At 48.7% G+C, this 25334-nt stretch overlaps 1 protein-coding gene across 1 annotated transcript; it reads right to left on the bottom strand.

Moving 5' to 3' along the window:
- On the bottom strand, positions 1–24081 carry IFNLR1 (interferon lambda receptor 1). Its single transcript, XM_055574127.1, has 7 exons — positions 23961–24081; positions 19092–19215; positions 12753–12937; positions 7359–7501; positions 5413–5572; positions 4648–4781; positions 1–3453 (listed from the first exon to the last, which is right to left on the bottom strand). The coding sequence occupies exons 1-7, from the start codon at positions 24016–24018 to the stop codon at positions 2683–2685; spliced, it is 1575 nt and encodes a 524-aa protein (XP_055430102.1). The 5' UTR covers positions 24019–24081; the 3' UTR covers positions 1–2682.
- Between the last annotated feature and the right edge of the window lie 1253 nt (positions 24082–25334).

Below are 25334 nucleotides of genomic sequence, written 5' to 3'. Positions count from 1 at the left end.
TGTAGGGGACTTACTCTAGTCTTAACAGTCAAGACTGGTGAAAAGACTTTGAGAAATAAGAGCACACACTTTTCCATTTGATTTTGCCTTTTTCTCTAAAAATAGAGCTCTTTATTTAAAACAGTTTAGGGTAGGTCCCAACAAACATTAGGAAATTATTTAAATATGATATAAACATAAAATAAAGCTAGAAATAAATACAACTATCTCAGAGCAACATATAAACTTCTCAGTACCCTAAAGAATCGGAATGTTGCTTTTACTTAGGGCATTGCCTACTCCACCCCCGTTGTCCTTCACATGTGGCTTTGGAGCTCAAGCTATGCAGTTCCTGGCCAATGAGTTTATGAAAGGGCTTTGTCAACAGTTCAGTGCTGACTACACCTAACAAATGATAATACTGGCCAGCATGTTCTTTCCTAATGCTGCCCATAGTTGTTTGTTTATAACTTAATGACCATGAAGGAGCTGGACTTTTAGAATTCAAGGAGGGTTCAGCCTATGTCAGAAATTAAACTTTGAAAAAAATACTTAGAAAACACACAAGGTTTCAGAATACAGCGGTTAGTTACTTGACACCAGCTTAAGACAGCGGTGATGATAGCTTTTAGGGACTTGGAATTACCTCCTTGAAGCAGCTCGACAGGTTCCAGAAAGGACACCGGGCTTGGTCTGGGTATTTCCCTGGGAACTGGCCCTGGGCCCTCCCCAGTGCCACGGGCACAGCTCGTTTTTCTTCTCCTGTGTTGCGTGATGGATGTAGACAAGCTTCATGGGAGAGAAACCCCTGCAGACAGGCACGTGTGTGTGCCTGGGCATGCAGGCATGTGCATGCCTCCCAGCAGTGGGGAAGGCCCCTGCAACCCCGTGCCCCTTGCCGAGACCTTGGTACTGTTTACATGGCCAAGGGGATCAGGGTTGCCCAGGCGGGCCAGAGACCCAACCTCACTCTTAGCGATGTATACAGTGAAGTCAACATTTCCGCTTCCTCATCTGAAACAGAAGACAGGATTTTCAACTTCAAAGGGGGTTTGCTAACTTTTTCTTTAGGAGTGGAGACTCCCAAGCACCATTGTACGTGGAGAGTGCTGGAGAAAAATGAGGGGTCTGGGGAGGCTGCTCTGGTTGAACATGGGGGAACCTCTAGCTTCCCCTGAGATTGAGACTCCTCCTCCCGTGAAGCCCAGGGTCTTTCAGGAGCACAGTTTGAGAAGCCTTGGAAGCTTGAGAAGCTTTTCCAGATCATTCTCTCGATGCTATACCTTTATGCTGACTTCTAAACAGCACAGCCCTGTGGGTACAAAGCTTATGAAGATGCTTTTTGCATCAATGGAAAAATGTATTAAGTCCTGGCAGGTGAAATGGCAGAGCCAAGGTTTGCTCTGATCTCTGTGGTTCTTGCAGGGCCACAAAGCTGACAAAATTAGGTTACCGAATCAGTTGTTTGAGAACATCCATCACTACCCCCGGGCAAGAATCTATTTCCAGAGACAGTGGTTTCTCAAAATCAGAAGGAAAATGGGGTACCTTTACAACCACAATGGGCAGCTGAAGGGTCTAAAGTGCTAAGCTGGGGATCACAGGCCCGGGGCCCAGTTCCCTGCTGGGCTGCTCCCCACCACCAGTTAATCAGACTCCCTAGACAGTGCACCATTTGGTTCTTTCTTTGCCGTGAAAAGGGAGAGGGACCAGGGACCCCCTTGACTGGGCTTCAGCTTTTGAGAACTCAGTTTCCTGACTACAGGACGGGGGGCAGTGAGGGCAGGAGGTAGGTGGGAGACTTGGAGTGAGAATCCAGTCACTCTGAGTTTGGGGTCATAGGTGGGAGATGCCCAGTGGTCCCTCCACTCGCCCAGAGCCTGGGTGGATGGGAGAATCCTACTGGTCACCACGTGATGCGTGCCAACAATGTGGCAGGCATCACGTGTCTGTCGGACCTCTTGCCATGCCCCAGGGGGTAGCTGCGGAGGGGAGACTCAGGCACAGAGGAGGAGGGTGTCTCCCCGCCGGCCACACAACTGGTGAATGGCAGGGCTGGGATCTGGACCCAGGTCTGTCTGATATTCTAGATTGTGAAACGCGTGACTCAGAGACTGGGCCTTCAATGATGACACCCTTCCCCTTCCTCTGCCTCTCCAACACCCTCGGCCAACTAGATTTTTCTTCACCGGGGCCCACCCTAGGGAACTCATAAACCAGAAGGCTGAGTTCTGCGGAGGCGGAAGCCCAGCGGATGTTGGAGAAAGCTGCGAGTCTCTGCTCTACCAGGTGTGCTCCAAGTCCTTCTCTCCCCAAAGCCAGATGGGCCCTTGTGCTGTCGGCCTTCATGTCTGCTGGGACCTGACGTTGCCCGTTTCACATTGTCCAGACATAATCTTTCCAGCTGGCCTATCACCCCAGGGGCAGTGGGGTGATCTACACCCAACCAACCTCTGACCTCCACCCGTTCTTGTCTCCACCCCTCCTGGTGCTTGGTGCAAAGCAAGCAGGTCATAGGGCGGGTGGCTTCTGACGGCTCGCTTCTGACGGCTCAGCCTGGTGGACGGCTTCTAATAGCTGGGCTTCTCCGAGGTGCTCTGAGGACCCTCTGCTGCCCCAGCAATGATGCTCCCGGGATTTCAAGTCTTGGTGATGTCTTGGGTCCCCAGAAAGCTCAGCAGCAACCAGACTCGGAGGCACAGCTCACCTGGCCAAGTAATGCCCCAGGGGTCTGACCTCGGTCCTCTGGAGGCTCTTAGCCCCCCAGCTGCCAGCACCACTGTCCTCACTTTCTGACTCCCTCCAGTCCTCTTCCTCCTCTTCTTCCTCCCCCTCATCATCCTCAGGACTACTGTCCCAGCAGAAGGTCAGTGTCCGAAGAGAAACCGGGGGTTCTCTGGGGGTTAGATTCAGCCCTGGTGATGATAAGCCCCAGCTGGTCCAGGAGGAGAGGTTGTCTTTGGGGGGCTCTCCCAGGGAACTGGAGTCCTCGGGTGGTGGGAGAGGCTTCTGGTGTTCCCCCCAACCCAGACCCTGGCCTGGCCCCTTTTTGGCCAAATAGCCTGAGGATCCAGCCTCATCCCAGGGGGAGGAGGACCCCGCAGTGCTGACCCAGCTTCTGCCTGAAGAACTGCAGGCAGAGGAGCCTTCCCCCTGGACCAGAGGAGTCCACGGCCCTCCTGCCTCGGCGGGCCCTGGGCTCTGGGGTTCCTGCCCCAGGAAGGGCGGCGGTTCAACATAGGGCTGGAAGCTGACACCAGGATCCGGGTCCTCTTCATCTGTGCTCTCCTCACCGTCCTTCTCCTCAGCGCTGTCCTTCTCTGGTCCGGCCTGGATGGGGGCTGGGGCCCTGACTCTAGAGGTCAGCCTGACCCTTCTGGTCACTTCCTTTTGGGGACAGACGATCAAGTCGTGCAGGCACTCTGGGCCACTGGGCTGAAAGGTTGCCCAGTAGAGTCTGTGTCCGGAGAAGCTCTGATTTGGGGAGAGGAGAGAAGAACAGAAGATTCAGCCTTTCTGGAAGCATGACTATTCTAATTTGGGTTCCCCTGGAAATAGACAAGGAAAGAGACAAGGGATTCAAATGGAAGTCGTTTCTCTGGGAAGTGATGCCGGGAAGAGACAGCAAAGCACAGCAGCCCGTAGCGGGGTATGATGAGTCAGGTCCCCTCGAGGGCAGCTGGAGCTGAGCCTTGCTGGGGACTCGGAGCCGCTGCAGGACTCGGGCCTCAGAGCACCAGCGGAGGAGGGATGGAGAGGGTGGTGGCGTGAACTCCCTGGGACACGAAGCCTGTGATGTGCACAGGCAGAGGGCACCAGAGGCCAGAGAAAGCGTCCAGGTTGCAGGTGCTGGCTTCAGGAGGTCGAGCTGGTGATCTACCATGTAATGGGAAGGTGGACAGAGGAGCTTGGTGGCTATGGTCCATAAGGTCGCCAAGCGTCGGACATGACTGAAGCGACTTCGCACGCATGCATGCTCGGGAAGGTAGAGGGATGGGGCAGGTGTGGATATGTCTAACACAGAGGCAGTCCTCCAGTTAGTGGGAATTCCCTGCAGGTCCAGGAATGTCAAACACTTCCGTCTGGCAAACCCTCAGAGCCCATCCTCAAAGTTCCCACCCAACCCAAGTGTGCACCGAGCCCCATGTATGACTCAGCTTCCTTTTCCAGGCCTTCACTGAACAGATCTGACCTCTCCAGGCTTCCCTTGTCCCTGTGGCCCCAGGTTCTAAGTGAGTGAGCCAGCAGATCAATGAAGAAATTGCAGGATCTGCTTGTGCAAGACTTACCCTCAGTTAGATGGTGAACAAAGTGCTGGGACCTTTTTAAGATGTCTCCTTTTGATCCCACCCTCCCCGCCTCCCCTCCCGGCATCTCTCCTGAGTCCCAAGGCTGGGGGTTCTGCTTTTGGCACTTGACAAATCCTTAGCAGAGATGAAACTATTTTAAAAAGGGACTTAAGGCACTTGTCCCTCCCAGGCATATCTGCTATTTTAATTTGGTGCCAAAGGAATGAATCACTAATGGTGAAAATTTAGATGGGTAGATAGACGTTTTGCAGTCTAGGCCATCTTAATATTCTACCTGAACTATCTACCAAGTCTAGCTCCACTTCCTTCCTCTTGGGTAACCCTCCCTCTCTGTCCCACGTCCCCAGATTTGCCATACCAGGGCCTGTGGCATCTTTGTCTGCTGAAACCAGGGGTTCCCCCTGAAGGTCTTCCACATCACAGGCCCTATGGCAACAGCCAACAGCAGTGGAAGCAGAAATGGTAGCAGCAACAGGAGGGCCCAGTTGGATCCTAGGAAGAAAAAAATAATGACTAGAGAAAACGACTAGAGAAAACGGGGCTCCTGTCTATCAGTTGCATCTGAGCTGAGGCTTCACATACATCATCCTGTTTAATTCTCATAAGAATAAACCCAGGACTTCCCTGGCGATCCAGTGGTTAAGAATCTGCCTGCCAACGCAGGTGACACGGGTTCAATCCCTGGTCTGAGAAGATCCCACATGCCTCGAGACAACTAAGCCTGCACACCACAACTACTGAGGCCCACACTCGCGAGCCTGTGCTCCTCAGTGAGAGAAGTCACCGCAACGAGAAGCTCCTGCACCCCAACAAAGAGTAGCCCCCACTTGCAGCAACTAGAGAAAAACCTCTAGCAGCAGTGAAGACCCAGTGCAACCAAAATAAATGAATACATAAAACTTAAAAAGAAAAAAAAAAAAACAATTAAACCCATCCTACAGACGGTGGAAAGCAAGGTTCAGAGAGGTTATGTAAATTGCCCAAAGATACATAGCAAGTGGAGGTGAAGCTGGGATTTTAATGGAGGCAAGTCTGTCTCTAGACTTGGGCTCTTAACCACCATGTGATGAAGATCCTAAGGCCCAGGGGGAAAGTCCTCACTTCTGTACCACCTGGCACTCACCCGGGGCCCCCAGGAAGAAGCAGGTGGGCTCGGAGAACTCGCTGTATTTAGGGTTGCCAAAGAAGTAGATGGTTCTGGCGCTGAGGCAGTGGTGCCCACTGGTGTCTGGCTGGAGAGGAATCTGGACTGGCTGGCCATGGCGAGTGTCTGGAAACTGGGTCTGTGTGGAGAGAGAAAGAGGAGGATGGACCTGCAGGGAGAACTGGCTCCATGCAGTCAGGATGGGGTGGGCTTGGCAGGTATGGCACAGCTGGGATTCCCACCACTTCTTTACTTGCATTAAGGCTTAAGTATTCAGAGAGCACTTCCCAACACTATCTGGCTTCTCTTCTTCACTGAGTCTCAAGGTAGAGATGGTCTGGGTTCAAAAGCAGCCCTGCCACTCAGGGTCACTCCCAGGCACACCCCACCAAGGCCCAGGGGTCCTCACTTTCGGGGACAGATGTCTCAGGTTTCCCACCCTTAGGGCATGTCAAAATATTAGGGTGGAGGAAATCACCCCTGAAGATTCACTGGAAGGACTGATGCTGAAGCGAAAGCTCTAATTTTGACCACCTGATGCGAAGAGCCGACTCATTGGAAAAGACCCTGATGCTGGAAGGGATTGAAGGCAAAAGGAGAAGGGGGTGGCAGAGGAGGAGATGGTTAGATAGCATCACGGACTCAATGGACATGAATTTGAACAAACTCCGGGAGATAGTGGAGGACAGAGGAGCCTGGTGTGCTGCAGTCCATGGGGTTGCAAAGAGCTGGACCTGACTTAGTGACTAAAGAACAACACTGGGATAGTCCCTTAGCCATTACAGACACAGAAAACTCTAGGGCTGCTTGTCCAACACAGTCGCCACCGGCCACATGGGGCTACTGAGCACTTGGAACATGGCTGGTATCAACCAAGATGCGCTCCAGTATAAAATACATACCAAATTTCATGGGAGACCAACCAAAATCTCAGTAATTTTTATATTAACTACATGTTGAGATGATTACCTTCTAGTGAATGAAATAAAATCTACTATGAAAACTAAATTCACTTGTTTCTTTTTACTTAATTGAATGCGGAACATTTAAACGACACGATATGTTCTACATTATCTTTCTACTGGACAGTAGAAAGAACACAAGAACACCTGTGAAGTTCTTGAAGGCAAGGACCACATCAGATGAAGATCTGGGACCCAGAGTGTGCAGAGGTCAGGGGTGAGAGTCTGGGTTCAGTAAAAGACAGAATGAACAAGAATAGGGGTCCATAGACTTTAACCTCACCTTTCTTTGAAAATAGTTTTCCTGGAACATGGCTACGCCTCTTCATTTACCTATTTACTTATGGCTCCTTTTGTGTTACAGATAGAGCTGAATAGATGTGAAAGACAATATGGCCTGCCAAGTCAAAAATATTTACTCTCTGGCCAATTACGGAAAAAATTTGCTAACCCCTGCCATAAACAAATAGATACTGACATAAGCACATGCATACACAGAAACAAGTCTGAAATTGTATATATACCAAAGAGATATTTGAAATCATCTTTGGATACTTTTGGTTTTCTTCCTAGAATTTATCTGAATTTTCTAATTTTTTTTTTCCTAATGAATCTGGTGCCTCAGCAAGTAGGCCTCCCAGAGCCCATCATACTTCAATCAGATTTTTTTTTTAAGTTTCATAATAAAAAAAAAAAGAAAACTGCTGTGTTGTTACTAGCTGTAATATGCAGGTGAAGGATGTCCTGGATTTGGCCCCTTGGGTGGGGGCTTGGGGCAGAGGTGAGCCACAAGCCAATCACACTGCAAAGCCAAGGGGCTGACTGCCGCAGTGAGGGGTAGGCATGGAAGGCTTCCTGGAGGAGGCATTCAGGGACAAAGCTTGGAGGGTGAGGAGCACGGGGATCTGCTGGGAGAGTGAGGAAGGGGACTCAGTTTGTGGGGGCATGAAAGGGGCTTCTCACCTTGTTCTTAGTCCCTTCCTTCCAGAAATTCACCTCATAGTTCATATCTGGTTGGGGCAGACAATGCGGCAGCTGGTATGTAGCATTGACAATCAGAATCTCCTCTGTCTGGTTGAACACCAGGACAGGTGGGGCTGGCTCCACTGGAGGAAACAGAACGGGACCTGTCAGGACCTTCCGCAGGCCACAGAGCACGCATGCCCCTGCCTCCAGGCAGGCCTGCTCCTCACCCAGCGCGGAGACAGTTCACCTGCCTTGACTCGCGTTGTCCCTTCCCCCTGGGTGCCCTTCGCCTGTCACTGGTCTGCCAGCATCCTGCCCGTCTGTATCAGTACTCTGTTGCTGCCGTAACATTGCCACAACCTTAGTGGCTCATGTCAACACAGATTTATCATGTCACAGTTCTAGAGGTAAGAGTCTGGGTGGGCTTGATGGGGTTCTCAACGCTAGGTGGAAATCAAGGTGTCAGCCGGCCTGGGCTCTCCTCTGGGATCTTTGGGGGCAGAATTCACTCCCATACTCATTATTGTTGTTAGCAGATTTCAGTTCCCTGTAGCTATGAGGCTGAGGTTTATTTCCATGCTGTTTGTTAGCTGGGAGCCTTTCTGAGCTCCTGAAGACACCTGCGCTTCTTTCTTCTTTTAAAAATTTTTGGCCACACTGCATAGCATTGTGGGAATCTTAGATCCCTGACCCGAGACTGAACCCATGTCCCCTGTAGTTGAAACATGGAGTCTTAACCACTGGACTGCTAGGGAAGTCCCAGCACCTGCATTTCTAATCATGTTTCCCCTTCATCTTCAAAGCAGAAACACCACATTGAATCCTTCTCACATTTCAACTCTCTGATTTTCCCCTTCTTCTATACCTCTTCTGCCTCCAGCTGGAGAAAAGTCTCTGCTTTTAAGGACTCAAGGGACTAGACTGGGCCCATTTGGATAATCCAAGATAATCTCACTATTTTAACACCCATAAACTTAATTAAAATACCTTTTGCCATCTAATATTAACTTTTAACATACTCAGAGGTTCAGGGATTAAAGCATGAACATCTTTGGGGGGAGTCATTCTGCCTATCGTGGTCCTCCGTCTGACTCCTGAGAGACAGACTGAAATTCCTGTCTCTCTCAAGGGCAACATACATTCACCCCATCCTGTGCGTGCAGGCTCAGTCACTCCTCTGTGTCCGACTCTTTGTGACCCCCATGGACTGTAGCCCACCAGGCTCCTCTGTCCGCGGGATTCTCCAGGCAAAAATACTAGAGGGGATTGCCATTTCCTTCTCCAGGGGATCTTCCCAACCCAGGGATCAAACCTGCATTTCCTGCATCTCCCACACTGGTAGGCAGATTCTTTACCATTGAGCCATCTCACCCCATCCCAAGGCCCCCAGGGTCTCATCCCATTACAGCATCAACTCAAATTTCAAAATCTCATCTTCTAAAGTATCTAAATCAGGTTCAGGTGAGAGTCTGGGTACAATGCATTCGGCTTGACTCCTGGACTCAATTCCTGTCCACTTGTGGACCAGTGCAAATAAAGTACAAGTTATCTGCTCCCAATATAAGGAGGTGGGATAGGCAGCGGACAATAATCACGGACATTTTGGTGCAAATAGGGGGAAACAGGAGGTAAAAAACTCACTGAGCCCAAGCAGTTTTGAAATCTAGCTACACAAACTGTGTTAGATTTTTGGGCCTGGGAACTACATCTCCTTGGCTTTCAACACTGCCCTCTGGGATCTTGGTTCCACTCTCTGAATAATCCTTCTTTTTCATGAAAGATATTTGCAGGTAAATAGTTTACAGTCTGCTTCTTTCCAGTAGAAATTGGAGGACCAATAACTTTCTTTCATTTCATATTCTCTCTGCTCCTTTTCATCCAAACTGACACTGTTTCTGCTGATATAAAATTCTCAAGAAGCTTATGGATCTCCTACAGATGTCACGGGGACCTACTGCATTCGACAGAAGCCAGTTCCACATATCTTTTTGAGAAGAGCCGTTTCTATTTTTGGCTTTAGCTGAGCTGGCTGAGGGATAACACTTCAGCTTTCTTGATTAAAGGGAACTGTATGTCATACCCTTAAATCTCTTCAAAGAGCCTTTTTTTCTGGACCGAACACTTGGATCTTTCTGAGGTTTTAGTAAATGGTTGTACAATCGTGTGGGTGTGTGAGTGCACAGTTGCTTCAGTCACTTCCAACTCTTTGCTACCCTGTGGACTGTAGCCCGCCAGGCTCCTCTGCCCCTGGGGATTCTCCAGGGAAGAATGCTGGAGTGGGTTACTGTGCCCTCAACCAGGGAATCTTCCCCACCCAGGGATCAAACCCACATCACCTATGTCTCCTGCCTTGGCAGGCGGGTTCTTTATCACTAGCGCCTCCAGGAAGTCCAGGTGTACAATCACATCCTTGGCTATTTCTCTGAGTCACACTCTTAATTTTAGTATCTTTTGCCATCTGGATAGGCTGAGAATTTTCCAGACGTTCGAGTCCTGGTTCCTTTTTGTTTAGGCTCTTTCCTCAGTTTCTCTCTTTCCTCCTTGCCTTTTGCTATAGTTGCCAATGATAAACCAGATCATGCCTTCAGTATTTTGCTTGGAAATCTCCTTGATAAATGACCAAATTAATCATTTATAAGTTCTGTTTTCCATGTACATGCAAGACACAATTTTGCTCATAGTTTTCCAGTATATAAGAGGCATCCCCCTTCCCGAAATTTTCAGTAACATATTCCTCACTTCCTTCTGTGAGGCATTACCTTTAGTATCCATACTTCTACTAACAGTCTGCTCATGATGATTTAACTATTCTTAAAAGAGATTTATGGCTTCCTAGATGGCTCAGTGGTAAAGAATCTGTCTGTCAACGCAGGAGAGGCAGGAGACGAGAGTTCGATCCCTGGGTTGGGGAGATCTCCTGGAGGAGGAAATAGCAATCCATTCCAGTATCCTTGCCTTGAAAATCCCATGGACAGAAGAGTCTGGTGGATTTCAGCCCAAGGGGTCTCAAACAGTCGGACATGACTGAGTGACTGAGCACACACACATACCTGAAGGGGATGTAGGTTTCCTCTGTGATGCTCTTCACTTCCTTCTGAGCCCTCACTGGCAGAATCTTTAATGTCCATTTCTACGGACAGTCTGATCAAGGTTATCTAGGTTTGACTGATGGTTTGAAGATGGAGGGGGCAGTGACAAGGAATAAAGCAACAAGAGAAAATTAATATACCATTGTTCCAGGTCCAGCTGAAATGCCACTATTTCCGTGCAGCCTTCCCTGAGTACCAAACGGCAGGAGCCCTGACCACACTGGTCTTCCCTGCTCTGTGTTTGTGCTCAGGGAAAGCATGGGGCTTCTGCAAGGTGCCACCACTTATGTGTTCAGGAAACACCCACTGGACTCTGATATGTATTAAGCCTTGGGCAGGGAGCTGAGAGAACTGGGGAGACGAGGCCCCCATAAATTTTGACCTCAAGGAGTTGGAGGAAATTAGAGGGAAATGAAATATTCAAACTAAAAAAACTCAAGAGAGAAAGTGACCAGGGTCACAGTTGAGGGCAGAAAAAGGCAGGAAGGATCATTCAAGCTTGAGGTGTGGTCTAAGAGAATCAGAAGAGCTTTAGGGAGGAAGAAACAACAACAACAAAAATAATTAAAAAAATAAAAAAGTAAGCACCTCTCTGTATCTGTCCCTTTATTGTTCTAATTCTTATTCCTATTCATCCATCGTTCTTCTAGGCAGACAGTCTCTCTGTCTGCCTTCCCAGATTTCTTTTCCTTTCCATCCACCTATCCATCTTTCGTGACTATGCTTCTTTTCCTTCCCACCCACACATCCTTCTCAGCCATCCTTCCTTCTTCCTAATTTTCCTACCTTGCTTTCTTTCCAGCTGACATTTCTTCCTTCCTATCCATCCTGTCTTCCTAATCATTTATACTTTCTTTCTTCCTTTCATCTAGCCGGTCAGCCTTCTTTGCTATCCCCCCTCCTTCCTATCCATCTATTTTTTCTTTCCATGTATCTTTTCTTCTTGCTTTTCCTTTCTCCTTTGCCTCTCCTTCCCTCTCCCCCTTCCCTCCCTTGCCAGGCACCCAGCCTTCCTTCTATGCTCTCTAGCCACTGACCCAGCCATCTGAGTTTCGTTCGTATCCTGTTACTTCTCCACCCATACTAGCTCCTTCACTGTAAGCATCTCTCCATCCTTCTAACCTCTTCCTTTCCACGCATCCATCGCTTCCTCCCTATCGTTTCCACACTTCCTTTCTTCTCATCCATCCATCCATCCTTTTGTCCATTTGTCCAGCCACCCTGCCAGCTTCCTCCCATCCCAATCACCGCTTCTTCCTTCTCTGTCATTATTTCCTGCCATCCTTCATTCAATCCTTTCCTCCCCTCCCTTCAAGCCCTATTTTGTCCTCAAACATTTTGAGAAGCCTGAGTGATAAATTACAGATTGTAGTTCCATGAAGCTATTGTGTGAGTATTTATACTCCCTTTCTTACTCTCAACCCAATCCAGCATCTTGTCCAAGATCAGAAAGAGCCATTTCACATCACATCTCTATCACTTACTAGCCAGTAAGTTTCTTAACTTTTTTGAGTTTTAATTGTTTAATTTTTTAAAAACATGGGTGGATTAAAATGAACCTCACAGGCCTATTGTGAGGATCAGAAATAAAATACACTGTAGAAAACACTGCCCTCTTCACTCAATGTTAACAGTGGTGGTTCCTGAAGGTTATAAGCATGGGGAATGTTTTCCTCCCTATTCTTATCTCTCTCTCCCCTGAAATTTCTGTGGTGTACACAAGTTATTTTTACAACTAAAATTTTTTAAAAATTGTTTCTGAAAAAGAGAGACTGAACATTAACAAAAATAGGAATACATAAAATGCCTTGTGTAGTTCATAACCAAGGCTGTACACAGTAGAAGACCATGAACCTCATTAGTTGGAGGTAGAAGCGGAACTGGGTTTCCCTGGTGGCTCAGATGGTAAAGAATCTGCCTGCAATGCAGGAGATCTGGGTTTGATCCCTGGGTTGGGAAGATCCCCTGAAAAAGGGATAGGCTACCCACTCCAGGATTCTTGCCTGGAGAATTCCATGCTCAGAGGAACCTGGTGGGCTACAGTCCATTCAGTCACAAAGAGTCAGACACCACTGAGCGACTCTCTCTCACACACACACAGACTGAACTGCTGGGGCTGGCGAACTCTGATGCCTGATTGCAAAGTCAGACTACTTGGACTACAGGCTGGGGCCCATGGTGGATGACTCCAGAGCTGTCCACTGCTTTGGGGAAGTGGAGGGCAGATGGCTAGGACAGACAGCAGTGCCACTGAGCTGAGCTCCTGGGCAGACAGCCTCCCTCTCACAGGTCCCTTCCCTACCTTCAAAGAAGTAATCCATGAACTTGGACTCTACCCAGGGGGACCTGGCGCTGGGTGAAACTGCTTGCACACGCCCCTTGAACTTGTTGCACAGGTCTTGCTTCTCCAGGCACATCAGAGAACACACCAGCTCTTTGGTTCCTGCACACTTTTTCACTCTCCGCCACCGTCTGGGGGGTGCAAAGCTGAGGGAGGAGACAGAAGAGTGTGGGTCATGGATTCGGCTTCTTGGGGTGAGGAAACTTGGAGAATACATGATTACTTGCCCCTCCATCCCACCTGATTATCCATCCATCTATCTGTCCAGCCAGCCAGCCATCGGCTGAGAAAGAAGAAGGACCATCCTGTTAGGAGCTTGGGCTCAAGAATGACAGATGAGGGTGGGACCCGGGCTCTGCCCGTCACTAGCTCTGGGACCTTAACGCCCCTAAGGCTGAGTATCCTCATTTGTGATGTCTCCCTCGAAGGGTCGTTCTGCTAGTAACCATTCTCCACCACGTTTATTCATTCAGGCCATTACAGGCCCCCTGCTGTGTGTTCCACTCAGTGCTGGGTGCTACGTGGATGTCAGAGGGGACACCCAAGTCCATGCCTCCAACTTCCTGAGAACACTGAGGTGCAAAGGAGGGACCCGCTTGCTGGGCATTGTTCTTGGGGAATCTACAATTCATGGCAGACAGGTCTCGCCCTCAGGAACTGATGCTCTGGAGGGAGGGGCTTTCCCACCATCGGCACATCGACAAGATAAATCCAGGAGCTGGTAAGTGCAGTGATAACAGGGGAAGGTGGGGTGACTACTTTCTGAAGGCAGCTCAGGAAAGGCCGGGAAGACAGTGCTGAAGCTGAGGCTGGGATGCTGAGAAGGGAGCCAGGAGATGGGGTGGGGGGAAGGAAATCACAAAAGCAAAAGCCTTGCGATGGGAAGCGACTTGATTAGTCCAGGAAAAAAGCAAGACCAGGGTGGCCAAAGCCCAGTGGACAAGGAACAGAGAGGGTGGGCAGACAGGAGATGAGGAGGGAGGTGGATGGGCAGAGCAGGCGGAGTCTCACCGTCTTGGTTTGGAGTTTGGATTTTATTCCGTATGTCATAGGAAACCGCCGGAAGGTTCTGAACAGGGGAACTGAGGTTATCCAGTTTATGTTTTTAAAATATCACTGTGATAAGCCAGTGTTTAAACTGAGTTTAGGCCCCTAGTCTGGCATTTTGTTGCGGCAGCCCTGGCAGACTAAGACTTCAGCTTTCTTTTCTTTCGGTGTCCTAAGAAATGTGAGCCTGACTCGAGGCCATGAAGATCCTTTCCTGTGCTTACTTATGTGAGTCTTATAACTTGAGCATTTACATTCCAGTTCTCTTTGATTTTTAAAAGTTTCTCTCTTTTCACCTTCTGTTTCTTTTAAGGCATTACCTGCTGTTTTGATTTGCTCTTATATTTCTTCTAATTTATTCTTCATTTATGAAATATGGTGGTGGTAGTTGTCATCTGCAGCAACATGGATGGGCCTAGAGATTGTCATACTAAGTGAATTAAGCCAGACAGAGAAAGACAAATATCATATGAAGTCACTTATATGTGTAATCTTAAATGATACAAATACACTGATTTCTCCCGGTTCTGGAGACGAGAAATCCAAGATCAAGGTGTCAGCAGATTTGCTGTCTTCTGAGGCCTCTCTCAGGAGATGGTCACCTTCCTTCTCCCCGTGTACTCACCTGGCCTTTTCTCTGTGTGAGAGCAGCCTTGGTGTCCCTTCCTCTTCTCATAAAGGTGCTAATCCTATTGGCTAAGAGCCTCACCCTTAGGACTGCATTTAATCTTAACTGCCTCTTACATCCTAAATGCGGTATACTTGTGACTCTGTCTCCAAATACAGTCCCAAGGGTGTTAGAGCTTTAACACATGAGTGACTAAGGGGTGGAACACAATTCATTCAGTCTGTAACAGGGAATTATGAATTAAGCTGCTATGAAAGTTCACATACAAGTCTTCATATGGACATATGTTTTCACATCTCTTGGATATAGATCTAGGAGTGAAATCTGGGAAACATGGTCACTGAATGTGTAACTTTACCAGAAACTGTAAAGCTGTTTTCCAAAGTGACTGTATCATTGTAGTTCCCGCCAACAATATATATCCACAAGGGATTGGTTGTGGATCAGTATCCACAAGGGATTGGTTCTAGTGCCCCCTCACTGATACAGAAATCTGCAGTTAAGTTTCCTTACATAAGGGGCTTTGTATCTGCATACAACACCTGTACATTCTCTCATATACTTTAAATCATCTCTAGATCACTTATGATATTAAACATAAATGCAAACACTATGTAAATAATTGTAAATATGATGCAAATGCTACATAAATATTTGCTACTGTGTGGAAAATTCAAGTTTGTCTTTTGGAGCTGTCTGAATTTTTTTTTTTTTTTAATATTTTTGTTCCATGGTTGGTTGAACCTGTGGCTGCAAAACCTCCAAATACGGAGGGCCATATGCCCTCCATACCCACTCCAGTATTCTTGCCTGGGAAATCTCAGGGACAGAGGAGCCAGTGGGCTACAACCCCTGGGGTTGTGAAGAGTCGACACAACTTAGCAACTGAACAACGAAATGCCCTCCACGCGCTTGTCCACATTTAGTACTGTCACATCTTTTAATTTTAACCATTCTAGTGGCGTGTGTATTTCCTTGTAGCTTTAATTTGCATTTCCCTAAAGACTAATGATGTTGAACATCTCTTCATATGCTTTTTGGCCATTTACATATCTTCTTTTGTTAAGTGACCATTCAAATATTTTGGGGTGATTCATCTTCTTATTTCTGAGATGTAGGAGTTCTTTGTCTATTTTGGATATAAGTTCTTTGTCAGTGTATGTATTGTGAATATAACTTCTCAATGACTGACTTTTTCATTTTCTTTGGGGTTTTATTTTATTTTTTTAAAGAACAAAAGTTTTAAATTTACTGAAATCCAGTTTATCAGTATCATTGGCTAAATTGTACGGCACCCCCCCCACCCCGTCCCAGTTCATATGTTGAAGCCCTAACACCCCAGTGTGACTGTATTTGGAGACGGGGCCTTTAAAGAGGTAATTAAGATTAAACACAGGAGAAGGTGATGGCACCCCACTCCAGTACTTTTGCCTAGAAAATCCCATGGATGGAGGAGCCTGGTAGGCTGTAGTCCATGGGGTCACTACAAGTCAGACACAACTGAGCGACTTCACTTTCACTTTTCACTTTCATGCATTGGAGAAGGAAATGGCAACCCACTCCAGTGTTCTTGCCTGGAGGATCCCAGGGATGGGGGAGCCTGGTGGGCTGCCATCTATGGGGTCACACAGAGTCGGACATGACTGAAGCGACGCAGCAGCAGCAGCAGCAGCAAGATTAAACACAGTCCTAAGGGTGAGGCCCTAAGCCAGTAAGACTAGCACCTTTAGGAGAAGAGGAAGGGACACCATGGCTGCTCTCACACGGAAAAAAGGCCAGATGAGGACACAGAGAGAAGGGAGGTGACCATCTTCTGAGAAAGGCCTCAGGGGTGCTAATGTAACAAATACCTAAAAATGAGTTAGTGGCTTTGCAGTTGGGTTATGGGTAGAAGCTGCAAGGGTTTTGAAGTTCATGTGAGCAAAAGCCTAAATTGCCTTGAAAAGACTATTGGTAAGAATATAGATCCCCTTCATGGATTACAGCCTTGTCGTGGTGAAGGGGCTTATGTAACTCAACGAAGCTATGAGCCATGCCATGCAGGGTCACCTAAGATGGATGAATCATGGTTAAGAGCTATAACAACATGTGATTCTGGGAGTGATCAGATGGAAAGGAGGAATATCTTATTGGAAACTGGAAGAAAATTGGTCCTTGTTATAGAGTGGCAATGAGTGTGGCTGAATTACATCCTAGTGTTTTTATGGAAAATCAGAAGTGGAAAGTGATAAACTTGGTTACTTAGCTGTAGAGATTTCTAAGCAATGTGCTGCAGATGTAACCTGATTTCTTCTTACTCCTTACAGTAAAATGAGAGAGGAGAGAGAGAGAGAGACAGATAGAAGGAATTGCTAAGCTGAAAGGAACCAGAACTTGAAGATTAGGAAAATTCTCAGCCTATGGATATTGCAAAAAAATAAGAAAGCATGTTCTGGCGAGAACACCAAAGTTGTGGCTGGAAAATCATTTGATAAAGAGATCATGAGTGTGACTTGCGGATTTAATCAGCCATCTCAGTAGAAGCCAGAAATAGAGATGGGATTTTTTATACATATCACCCAGTTCTGTTCACTGAAAAAATCTCTAAGCAATAGGGCAGTAGTGATCAGACAGCTACGCAGTGTTCTTTAAAACCATTTTTTACCAAATGGAGACATGGTTGATTTCAGGTTTTAGGTCAGGAATTGTGCAAAGGAGTCTGGAACATCTGTTTGCAGCAAAGGACAATAAAGATATCAAGACTTACTAGGGTCAAGTTCAAAGGACTCAGGAGCCAACCTGAAGAGACTTTCGTTGGCCAAAGATGAGACAATTCAAGCTTCAATGAGTAGAATCAATTGCAATGAACTAAACCATTAGATATGTTTAACTACTTGAGTTGGTGATAATAAAAAAAAAACAAGGCAATCACCTTTGGGACATGATAGGGAACCAATTCATTATCTTCCAAACTGGTAAAGAAAAAAATTTCAAGCATTTATTCTGTCTTGCCTGTATGAACAGTACCACTGAATATCAAATACTACCTGAAAGGAAGCATCTCTTTGTAAAATAATTCTAGCTAATAAATGAAAAAATAGTACCATGAGAACATCACAGTTTTGGAATCCGCACAGGTGTTTCAAAAGTGTAAAAGGACAGGAAAATATCATAAAGGTCTGAGGTTAGGCTTTCAATTCTTTAATCACTTTATCCCACCTCCACCATGCCTAGCTGTGTGGTTTTGAGCAAAACACCCCCCTAGTGCTTCAATTCCCTCCCCGGTAGAGCAGAGTCCCTGAATCCTTCCTCGCAGCGCAGTGTGAGAATAAATATGTTTCCTGTGCGGACACGTGCAGACACACAGCCAACACGCAGAACACGCTGGGTATTTTCTGCCTCCTGATACAGTTCTGCGTCATTCTCTCTTTTTCTTTTCTTTCTTTCTTTCTTTTGGCCGCACTGGGTTTTCGTTGCTGCGTGTGGACTTCCTCCAGTTGTGATGAGCTGGGGCTACTTCTCAGTTTTGGTGGTTTTCTACGTTGTGAAGCATGGGCTCTAGGGTGCACAGGCTCAATAGTTGTGGCCCACGGGCTTAGCTGCCCTGCAGTATGTGGGATCTTCCCGGACCAGGGATCGAACCTATGTTCCCTGCATTGGCGGGCGGATTCTTAACCACTGGACCACCAGGGCAGTTCCCATTCTTTCTTTGGAAAGCTCTCTACAGTCTGTCCTTTCCCAAGCCAGGCCCCCACCATTCACATCTGGAGGCTACAGATGGAGGCACCGTGATAGAACAGGAAGAGCACAAGCTTTGGGGTCGGACAAATGTGGGTTTTTCTTCTGCTTCCATCACTGACTTCCTTACTCAAGTCACGGCCTGAGTTATTCCTCACCTCTAACGCAGGGTAAATGCAGAGCCTGCCTGGCAATACAGGGAGGCAGAAGGGAGGTACTCAAGCTAGGCTCTTTGCACTCAGCCTGGCACAGGAAGAGTCCTGAGTATATGGCAGTTCTTCTCCTTCCTGCCTTCTCCTTCCCACCAATTCTAGATTAATGCTGCTGAGTAGCTGCTTTTATTAGCTTACTCTCTAATGAAAGATCTTCAGATGACTTCCACCTATGTGCAAAGATGACAAATCTGCTTTGACTTTTAGACTTTTAGACTCCTCTGCATCAGCGATGGATGCCTGGGCTGCCAACATGAGGAGGACCCCAAGGCTCTGTGCAGGCTCCGTGGGGAAAAGGGTGGTCATTTCACCATGCCTAACACAGCTCTGCAAGAGATATCTCTGCCTCCTTTACCTGCTATAGTGTCAAGCACTTTACCCAGGCCCTCAAGAATTCCATTGTTGGGCCCTCACAGCTCCATCCATGCCCTGCTCTGACTTTTCTCAAAGATGCTGCCTCGCTCCTGGCAGGCCCATCACTTGGGCACTGTTCTCCATTCAGCATCACCCCCACCTCCAGAACTTTCATGATACCCTCTCCCAATACCTGCCTCATGCTGTCACCTGTGGGACTCAGAGAATCAGCGGGTACTGTCCACACTGAAGGCAGCTATTTATTGCAGAGAAGCCCCTCCGGCCCCTGCCCACCTCTTCAGGCCCACCCTCCACCCCACCAGCCCAGAGGCACCCCTCCACCTTTGATAGGCCACAAAATAGGTCACGTTCTGGGGGTTTCCAGGCCCCGGGAGCCACGTCAGGTACACACTGAAGTCCCGGGAGAGCAGTGTCACATTCTGGGGAGGGGCCAGGAGGGGCCGCCCTGTGGAGAAGAAAGAGGTCATGAAGCCTGGAGCCCTTCTGAGCTGAAGAGTGGCATGGCAGGCAATCGGGTGCTTGCTCAGTTTAAGAACCAGGCATTATCTGGGGTGGCTGAAGCAGACGGGATGTGATGTAGGCTGGGGACCCAGGGGGCATGATTCCAGTTATAACTGTGTGACCTACAGCCCCTTCCCCTCCTTAGACCTCAGCAGCCCATCTGTGCCAGGTTGCAAAGCCCACCCTGGCACTTGAGGGTTCCAGCAAAACAGCACAGAGCAGGACCATCTGATAGATCCCTGGACTTCAGGAGGGAATGGCCCTGAGGGTGTCATGGAATGGAGGCTCTGTCCTGTCCTCAGCCATGTCCCCAGCGTGTGCCTGCAAAGGTCCCTATGCACATAGTAGGTGCACAGTGAAAATCTGTTGAGTGAATGAATGAATACTGTGATGACTTGGATTATCCCTAAGGCCGCCTAACTGCTGTCTCTGCTTCCAGCCTTGTCCCCTCAATCCATATGGCATATGGCAGCAAGGGTTAAAATGAAAGTCAGATCATGTCACCCTTTTGCTTTAAAGCCTCAGTGGCTTCTGTTTCACTCAAGGTAAAACCAAAGTCTTTGCCGTCACCCACAGGACCCTACCCAGTCCGACCCAGGACGCCCCAGGACTCTGTCCCCTCCAGCCACACTGGCCCCTTCCTGTTCCTAGAGCGTGATGGGCCTGCACTCACCTCCAGGCCTTTTCACAAGCTGTTCCTTCTGCCTAGACTGTTCTCCCCCTGATTATTCCATCTGGCTCACTTCTTTGCTTCCTTCACATCTCTACTCAGATGTCACTGTCCCAGTGGCTCTTTCCCTGATTGCCTCTAACTTGCCCCTAACTTCCCTCCTTGGCACTTCTTCCTTCTCACTGCTCATCTTCTGAAATATGCATCTGCTTACACAGCTGCCCAGTTCCTGCCCTTCCCTTGCTCTCAGAATAAAGTCCATGTTCCTTATCAGGGTGTGTGAAGCCCTGCCTAGGTTGGCCTGGCCATCTCGTTGACATCTTCCTGACAGCTCACCAACACACCTCACCAGGCTGCAACCAATCTTCCTTCCTGCCCTTCTCAAACCACTCCATTCCTCTGTGTGTCCTTGAACCCAAGCGTCCTTGACAGCGTGATATTCGCCATCTAATCTTTTCAACACTTGATTCAAGTGTCACTTCCTCCGGGCAGTCTTCCTGACATCTTTCAGAAGTGGTGGCGACGCTGCTGCTGCTAGGGACAGCAGCTAATGTGTACCGTGTCCTAACTGTGTGCCAGGCACGATGAAAACTATCTTATCTGCACTTTCTCCTTCAATCCGCCCCACATCTCCAGGAGGCAGGTACTAATTGTGAGCATCACATTACAGATGAGGAAACTGAGGCCCCCTCAGCTAATAAGTTGCAGAAATGGAATTCAAATCCATCCAGGCCTAGTCAATCCCAAAGTCTGAGCTCTTTTTTTTTTTAATTTATTTTTATTTTTGGCTGAGGTCTTCATTGCTCTGGGAGGGCTTTCTGTAGTTGTGGGGGCTGGGCTCTTTGCTGTGGTGAGCGGGCTTCTCATTGCCTTGGCTTCTCTTGTTGCGGCAAACTGGCTCTAGGGCACGAAGGCTTCAGTGGAGGTGCACTGGCCCAGTCGCTCCGAAGCATGTGGAATCTTCCCCAACCAGAGATTGAACCCATGTGCCCTGCACTGGCAGGTGGATTGTTAACCACTGGACCACCAGGGAAACCCCCAAAGTCTGAGCTCTTGATCACACTTCCTCCCCTAGGTTCTCATGGGGCCTGTTGTTCTTCAGCCACGAAGTCATGTTCAGCTCTTTGCGATTCCATGGATTGCAGCATGCCCAGCTTCCCTGTCATATCTCCCGAGGTTTGCACAAACTCATGTCCACTGAGTCAGTGATGCCATCCAATCTCATCCTCTGTTGTTTTTTTTTCCCTACCACCCTCAGTTTTTCCCAGCATCAGGGTCTTATCTGAAAAATGAGTCAGTTCTTCGCATCAGGTGGCTAAGGTATTGGAGCTTCAGCTTCAGCATCAGTCCCTCCAGTGAATATTCAGGGTTGATTTCCTTTAGGATTGACTGGTTTGATCTCCTTGCTGTCTAAGGGAGTCTCAACAGTCCTCCAGCACCACAATTCAAAAACATCAATTCTTTGGCGCTCAGCCTTCTTTATGTGAGCTCAACTCTCATATCTGTACATAACTACTGGGAAAACCATAGCTTTGACTAGACGGACCTTTGTTGGCAAAGTGATGTCTCTGCTTTTTAATATGCTGTCTAGGTTTTTCAGAGCTTTTCTTCTAAGAGGTAAGCGTCTATTAATTTTGTGGCTGCAGTCACCATCTGCAGTGATTTTGGAGCCCAAGAAAATAAAATCTGCCACTGTTTCCACTGTTTTCATCTACGTTCAGCATTATTCTTCCAACATCTGTGGCTCATTACTGGTCAAGAACATCTCTCGATCGCTGCATGCCAGAGGTTTCACAGAGGGCCTGCCGTTTAGGTGCTCATGGGCCCATGGAGAATTCAGTGACCCAAAGGGTCACATGCGCCGTGATAGAAATCCACACAGTTTACAGAAGGGCAGCAGGGAGGGAGGGACCCATTCTGCTGATGGCCCTCGGTTCAGCTCCATGCCCCCGCCCTTTTGGGTTCCTGCTCTCACCCCAACCTGCGTCCTCTCATTGGAACTGTATCACCAGGATGCTGATGCAGACAGTGCTCCCAGTTTCTGGACTTTCCAGCAGGTGGCCCACAGGAGGCCAAAATCTGTCTACAAGTGGCTTATTTGAGAACAGGCCTCACGTCTGAGCTTGGCCACAGTGGAGAAATAGCAGCCAGTAGTTGCCCTTGAGTGGCTCCATCGCTCCATGGTGTCTGACTCTTTGTGACCCTGGACTGTAGCCTGCCAGACTCCTCTGTCCATGGATTTCCCAGGCAAGAATACGGAGGTGGGTTGCCATTTCCTTCTCTGGGGGATCTTCCCGACCCAGGGATCAAACCTGTGTCTCCTGCACTGGAAGGCAGATTCTTTACCACTGAGCCCCTGGCAATCCCAGTTGCCCTCTACTGAGCCTTCAAAGGGTGCCAGGCACAAGGGTGGAGTTCAGTCAAATCCCCATTCAATCAAAACCTCATTCAATGAAAACCTCATTCAGTCCTCAGGACAAACTATTCTGTGGTGTAAGCGTCATTCCCCTTCCATAGAGACAGAAGAGGCTATACACCCATTGAGACAGAAGGGGCTATACACCCATTACACGGTAATAATTTAAGAGCTAGAAGGGCCCTTGGATATAATCTAATATTAATGTTAAAAGCCAACATTTGTCTGAGCAACTTCCTTGTGCTGGGCACCACATTATTCTAGTTAAGTGTCACGACCCAATTGCCTGAGACTACACACCCATTATGTGTAGGAGCCAGGATTCGAACCTGGATTCAGCTTTGCTTCACCCTAAACCTTCACACCACAGCTTGTGTTCTGTACATTAAATATTCATCGAGTGTAAGGAGAGCTAGGGCTAGACAGCAGAACTATTGAGTTTGGTGGTGAAAAGGGGAGTACAGAGGACCCCCTCCGCTCCCACCACGTAGGTACCCTATTCCTCATCAGCTGCCGTAACACCGCTGTGAAGAAACCAGGAGCTGGGGCGTCCCTGAACTGACCCGGGTAGAAAGACCAGCCGCCTGCCCCACAGCCAAAGCTGGCCATGCCCACTTCAGCCTCAGGCTTCTCTGTTCTGTGTGTCTCACCAATGCCTCCCTTCTGGGGTAATTCCCTTAATTGCTCTGAGCCTCAGTTTCCCCATCTGAAAAGGGAGAAAATACTACCTACATTGTAGGACAGTTGGGTTGTGGCGCTTAAGTAGAATAATGTGGTGCCCAGCACAAAGAAGATGCTCAGACAAATGTTGGCTTTTAACATTAATGTTAGATGATGTCCAAGGGCCCTTCTAAGCTCTTAAACTATTAGTCTAAGATCAGGGCGATATCCTGGGGCCAATCTGGGGTCCTTCTCCCTGGATTGGCTGGGGTTTGGTGGTTGGATCCCAACCACCCAAGGTACTTTGTACCCTGTCACCTTATTTACTAGCGAGGGTGCAGGAAAAAAAGGTGACTTGTTAAAACGGTAGCACAGCTTAGACTAAGCGGGTGGTCCTTCCCCTCAGGCTTGGGTGGAACTTTTGACACCCTGAGTTGGGAGGAAGGGGAGGGGAGGGAACCCCCCCAACCCCTCCACAGCCCCCAACACCCCCCCCACCACCCCCGACGCCTGTCCCCCCGCCAGCGAGGGCAGGGCCCTTCTGCTTGGTTTCCTGTCCAATGAGGGTCAAGTGTGGTGGTATTCACGCAGGGGACAGGGCTTTTAGGAAACCTTAAAAAGCGCTTTATAAACAAATGCGGCTGACTTTTGAACTGTATCTGTTTTTCTCTGTTCACCTGGGGCTTCACTGGCACTAGGAAACTGGATCAAGTCCTTCCCGTAAAGGAATTTCAGACTCGAGTTCAGTCCCCGGTTAGAAGAAAACTGGTGGTGGCGGGTTGGGGGAGGCGGGGAGAATAGGCTCTGCCGATTCGCACGACCAGGGTTACCCCGCACAGACCTCTGCCCGGCCACTCCCTCCCTGGGTCGGTCTGAAGGTGGGTGCAGACCGGATGGAGCGCTCCCGCGGCCCCGCGCCTGCCCGGCGGCCCCCCGCCCTTACCTGGAGCGGACTGCAGCAGACACAGGAGCAGGGGGGCCCAGCGTCGGGCCCCCGTCATGCCGGTCCTCCCGCGGCCCCGGGTGGGACCGGGTAGGCCTCCCACTCCTCTGGCCTCCTGGTTCACACCCGGCAGGTGATGCGACCGGCAGCCAATAGGAGGCCGAGCCGCGGGCCCGCCCCTCCGGGGGCGGAGCCTGGGAGGCTCTAGGGGCTTCCCCTGGGGCCGCCCCGCTCAAACCCTCCAGGAGCTCCTTAAAGCCTCTACCCGATCCGGGAGAGGGGTTGGAGTTGGGAGGGGCTATCAGTAAATCCGCCTATGGAGGGTCGGGAGAAGAGGAAAACTGTTCATAGTTAATAACCACAGGAATTTCAACACGGGACTTGAAACAGGACGAACTAGTTCAGGGCCAGTTTAAGAACGTAGCCTCAGACACCACTGGCTGTATCCGGGCGCGTACCAAGTGCCAGGTTCCAGGTCAAGCACTTTGGCCGGTTATTTACTTTAATTCCAGCGACAATCGGGGGTGGGGGGGGAGCGGGGTCTGTTCTGTTATTCTCTACATCCTTCACGCGGGAGTGACAGCTTCCAGAGCTTCCTGGGCATGTTCCCGGGAACACTGGTCCCTCTGATGCCAAAGCCTGTGGCGTGGTACCTGTCACTGGAACAGTAATCGCTTCAAGACAATGGAACAAGCCTCACCACAGAAGAGTCTACAGTCATTAAAAAAGATGTTGCCAAGACATATGTAGTCACTCGGCGATGTTTACTCAGTAGCAGAAAAGCAAGTACCAAAATATGAGTGCTTTAAAAAACTGTGTGCCTGTAAGCATTTGTGGGCTTCCCAGGTGGCACGAGTGGTAAAGTATCTGCCTGCCCACGCAGGAGATGCACGAGACTCAGGTTCAACCCGTGGATCGGGAGGATCCCCTAGAGTAGGAAATAATGGCCCGCTCTGGTATTATTGCCTGGAAAATTCCATGGACAGAGGACCCTAGCGGGCTACAGTCCATGAGTTTGCAAACAGTCGGATATGACTGAGCAGGAATACACACATAGGCATAGAGAGATTTGGAAGGGTATAACACCAATATGTTCCAGTAGTCATGTATAGATGTGAGAGTTGGACTATAAAGAAAGCTGAGCACCGAAGAATTGATGCTTTTGAACTGTGGTATTGGAGAAGACTCTTGAGAGTCCCTTGGACTGCAAGGAGATCCAACCAGTCTATTCTAAAGGAGGTCAGTCCTGGGTGTTCTTTGGAAGGAATGATGCTAAAACTGAAACTCCAGTACTTTGGCCACCTCGTTGGAAAAGACCCTGATGCTGGGAAAGATTGAAGGCAGGAGAAGGGGATGACAGAGGATGAGATGGTT

Source organism: Bubalus kerabau, chromosome 3 (genome assembly GCF_029407905.1).
Source record: "Bubalus kerabau isolate K-KA32 ecotype Philippines breed swamp buffalo chromosome 3, PCC_UOA_SB_1v2, whole genome shotgun sequence".
In the NCBI taxonomy this organism is placed as follows: Eukaryota; Metazoa; Chordata; class Mammalia; order Artiodactyla; family Bovidae; genus Bubalus; species Bubalus kerabau.
Note: the sequence above shows the minus strand (reverse complement) of the source record. Positions and strands in the feature narration are given on the sequence as shown.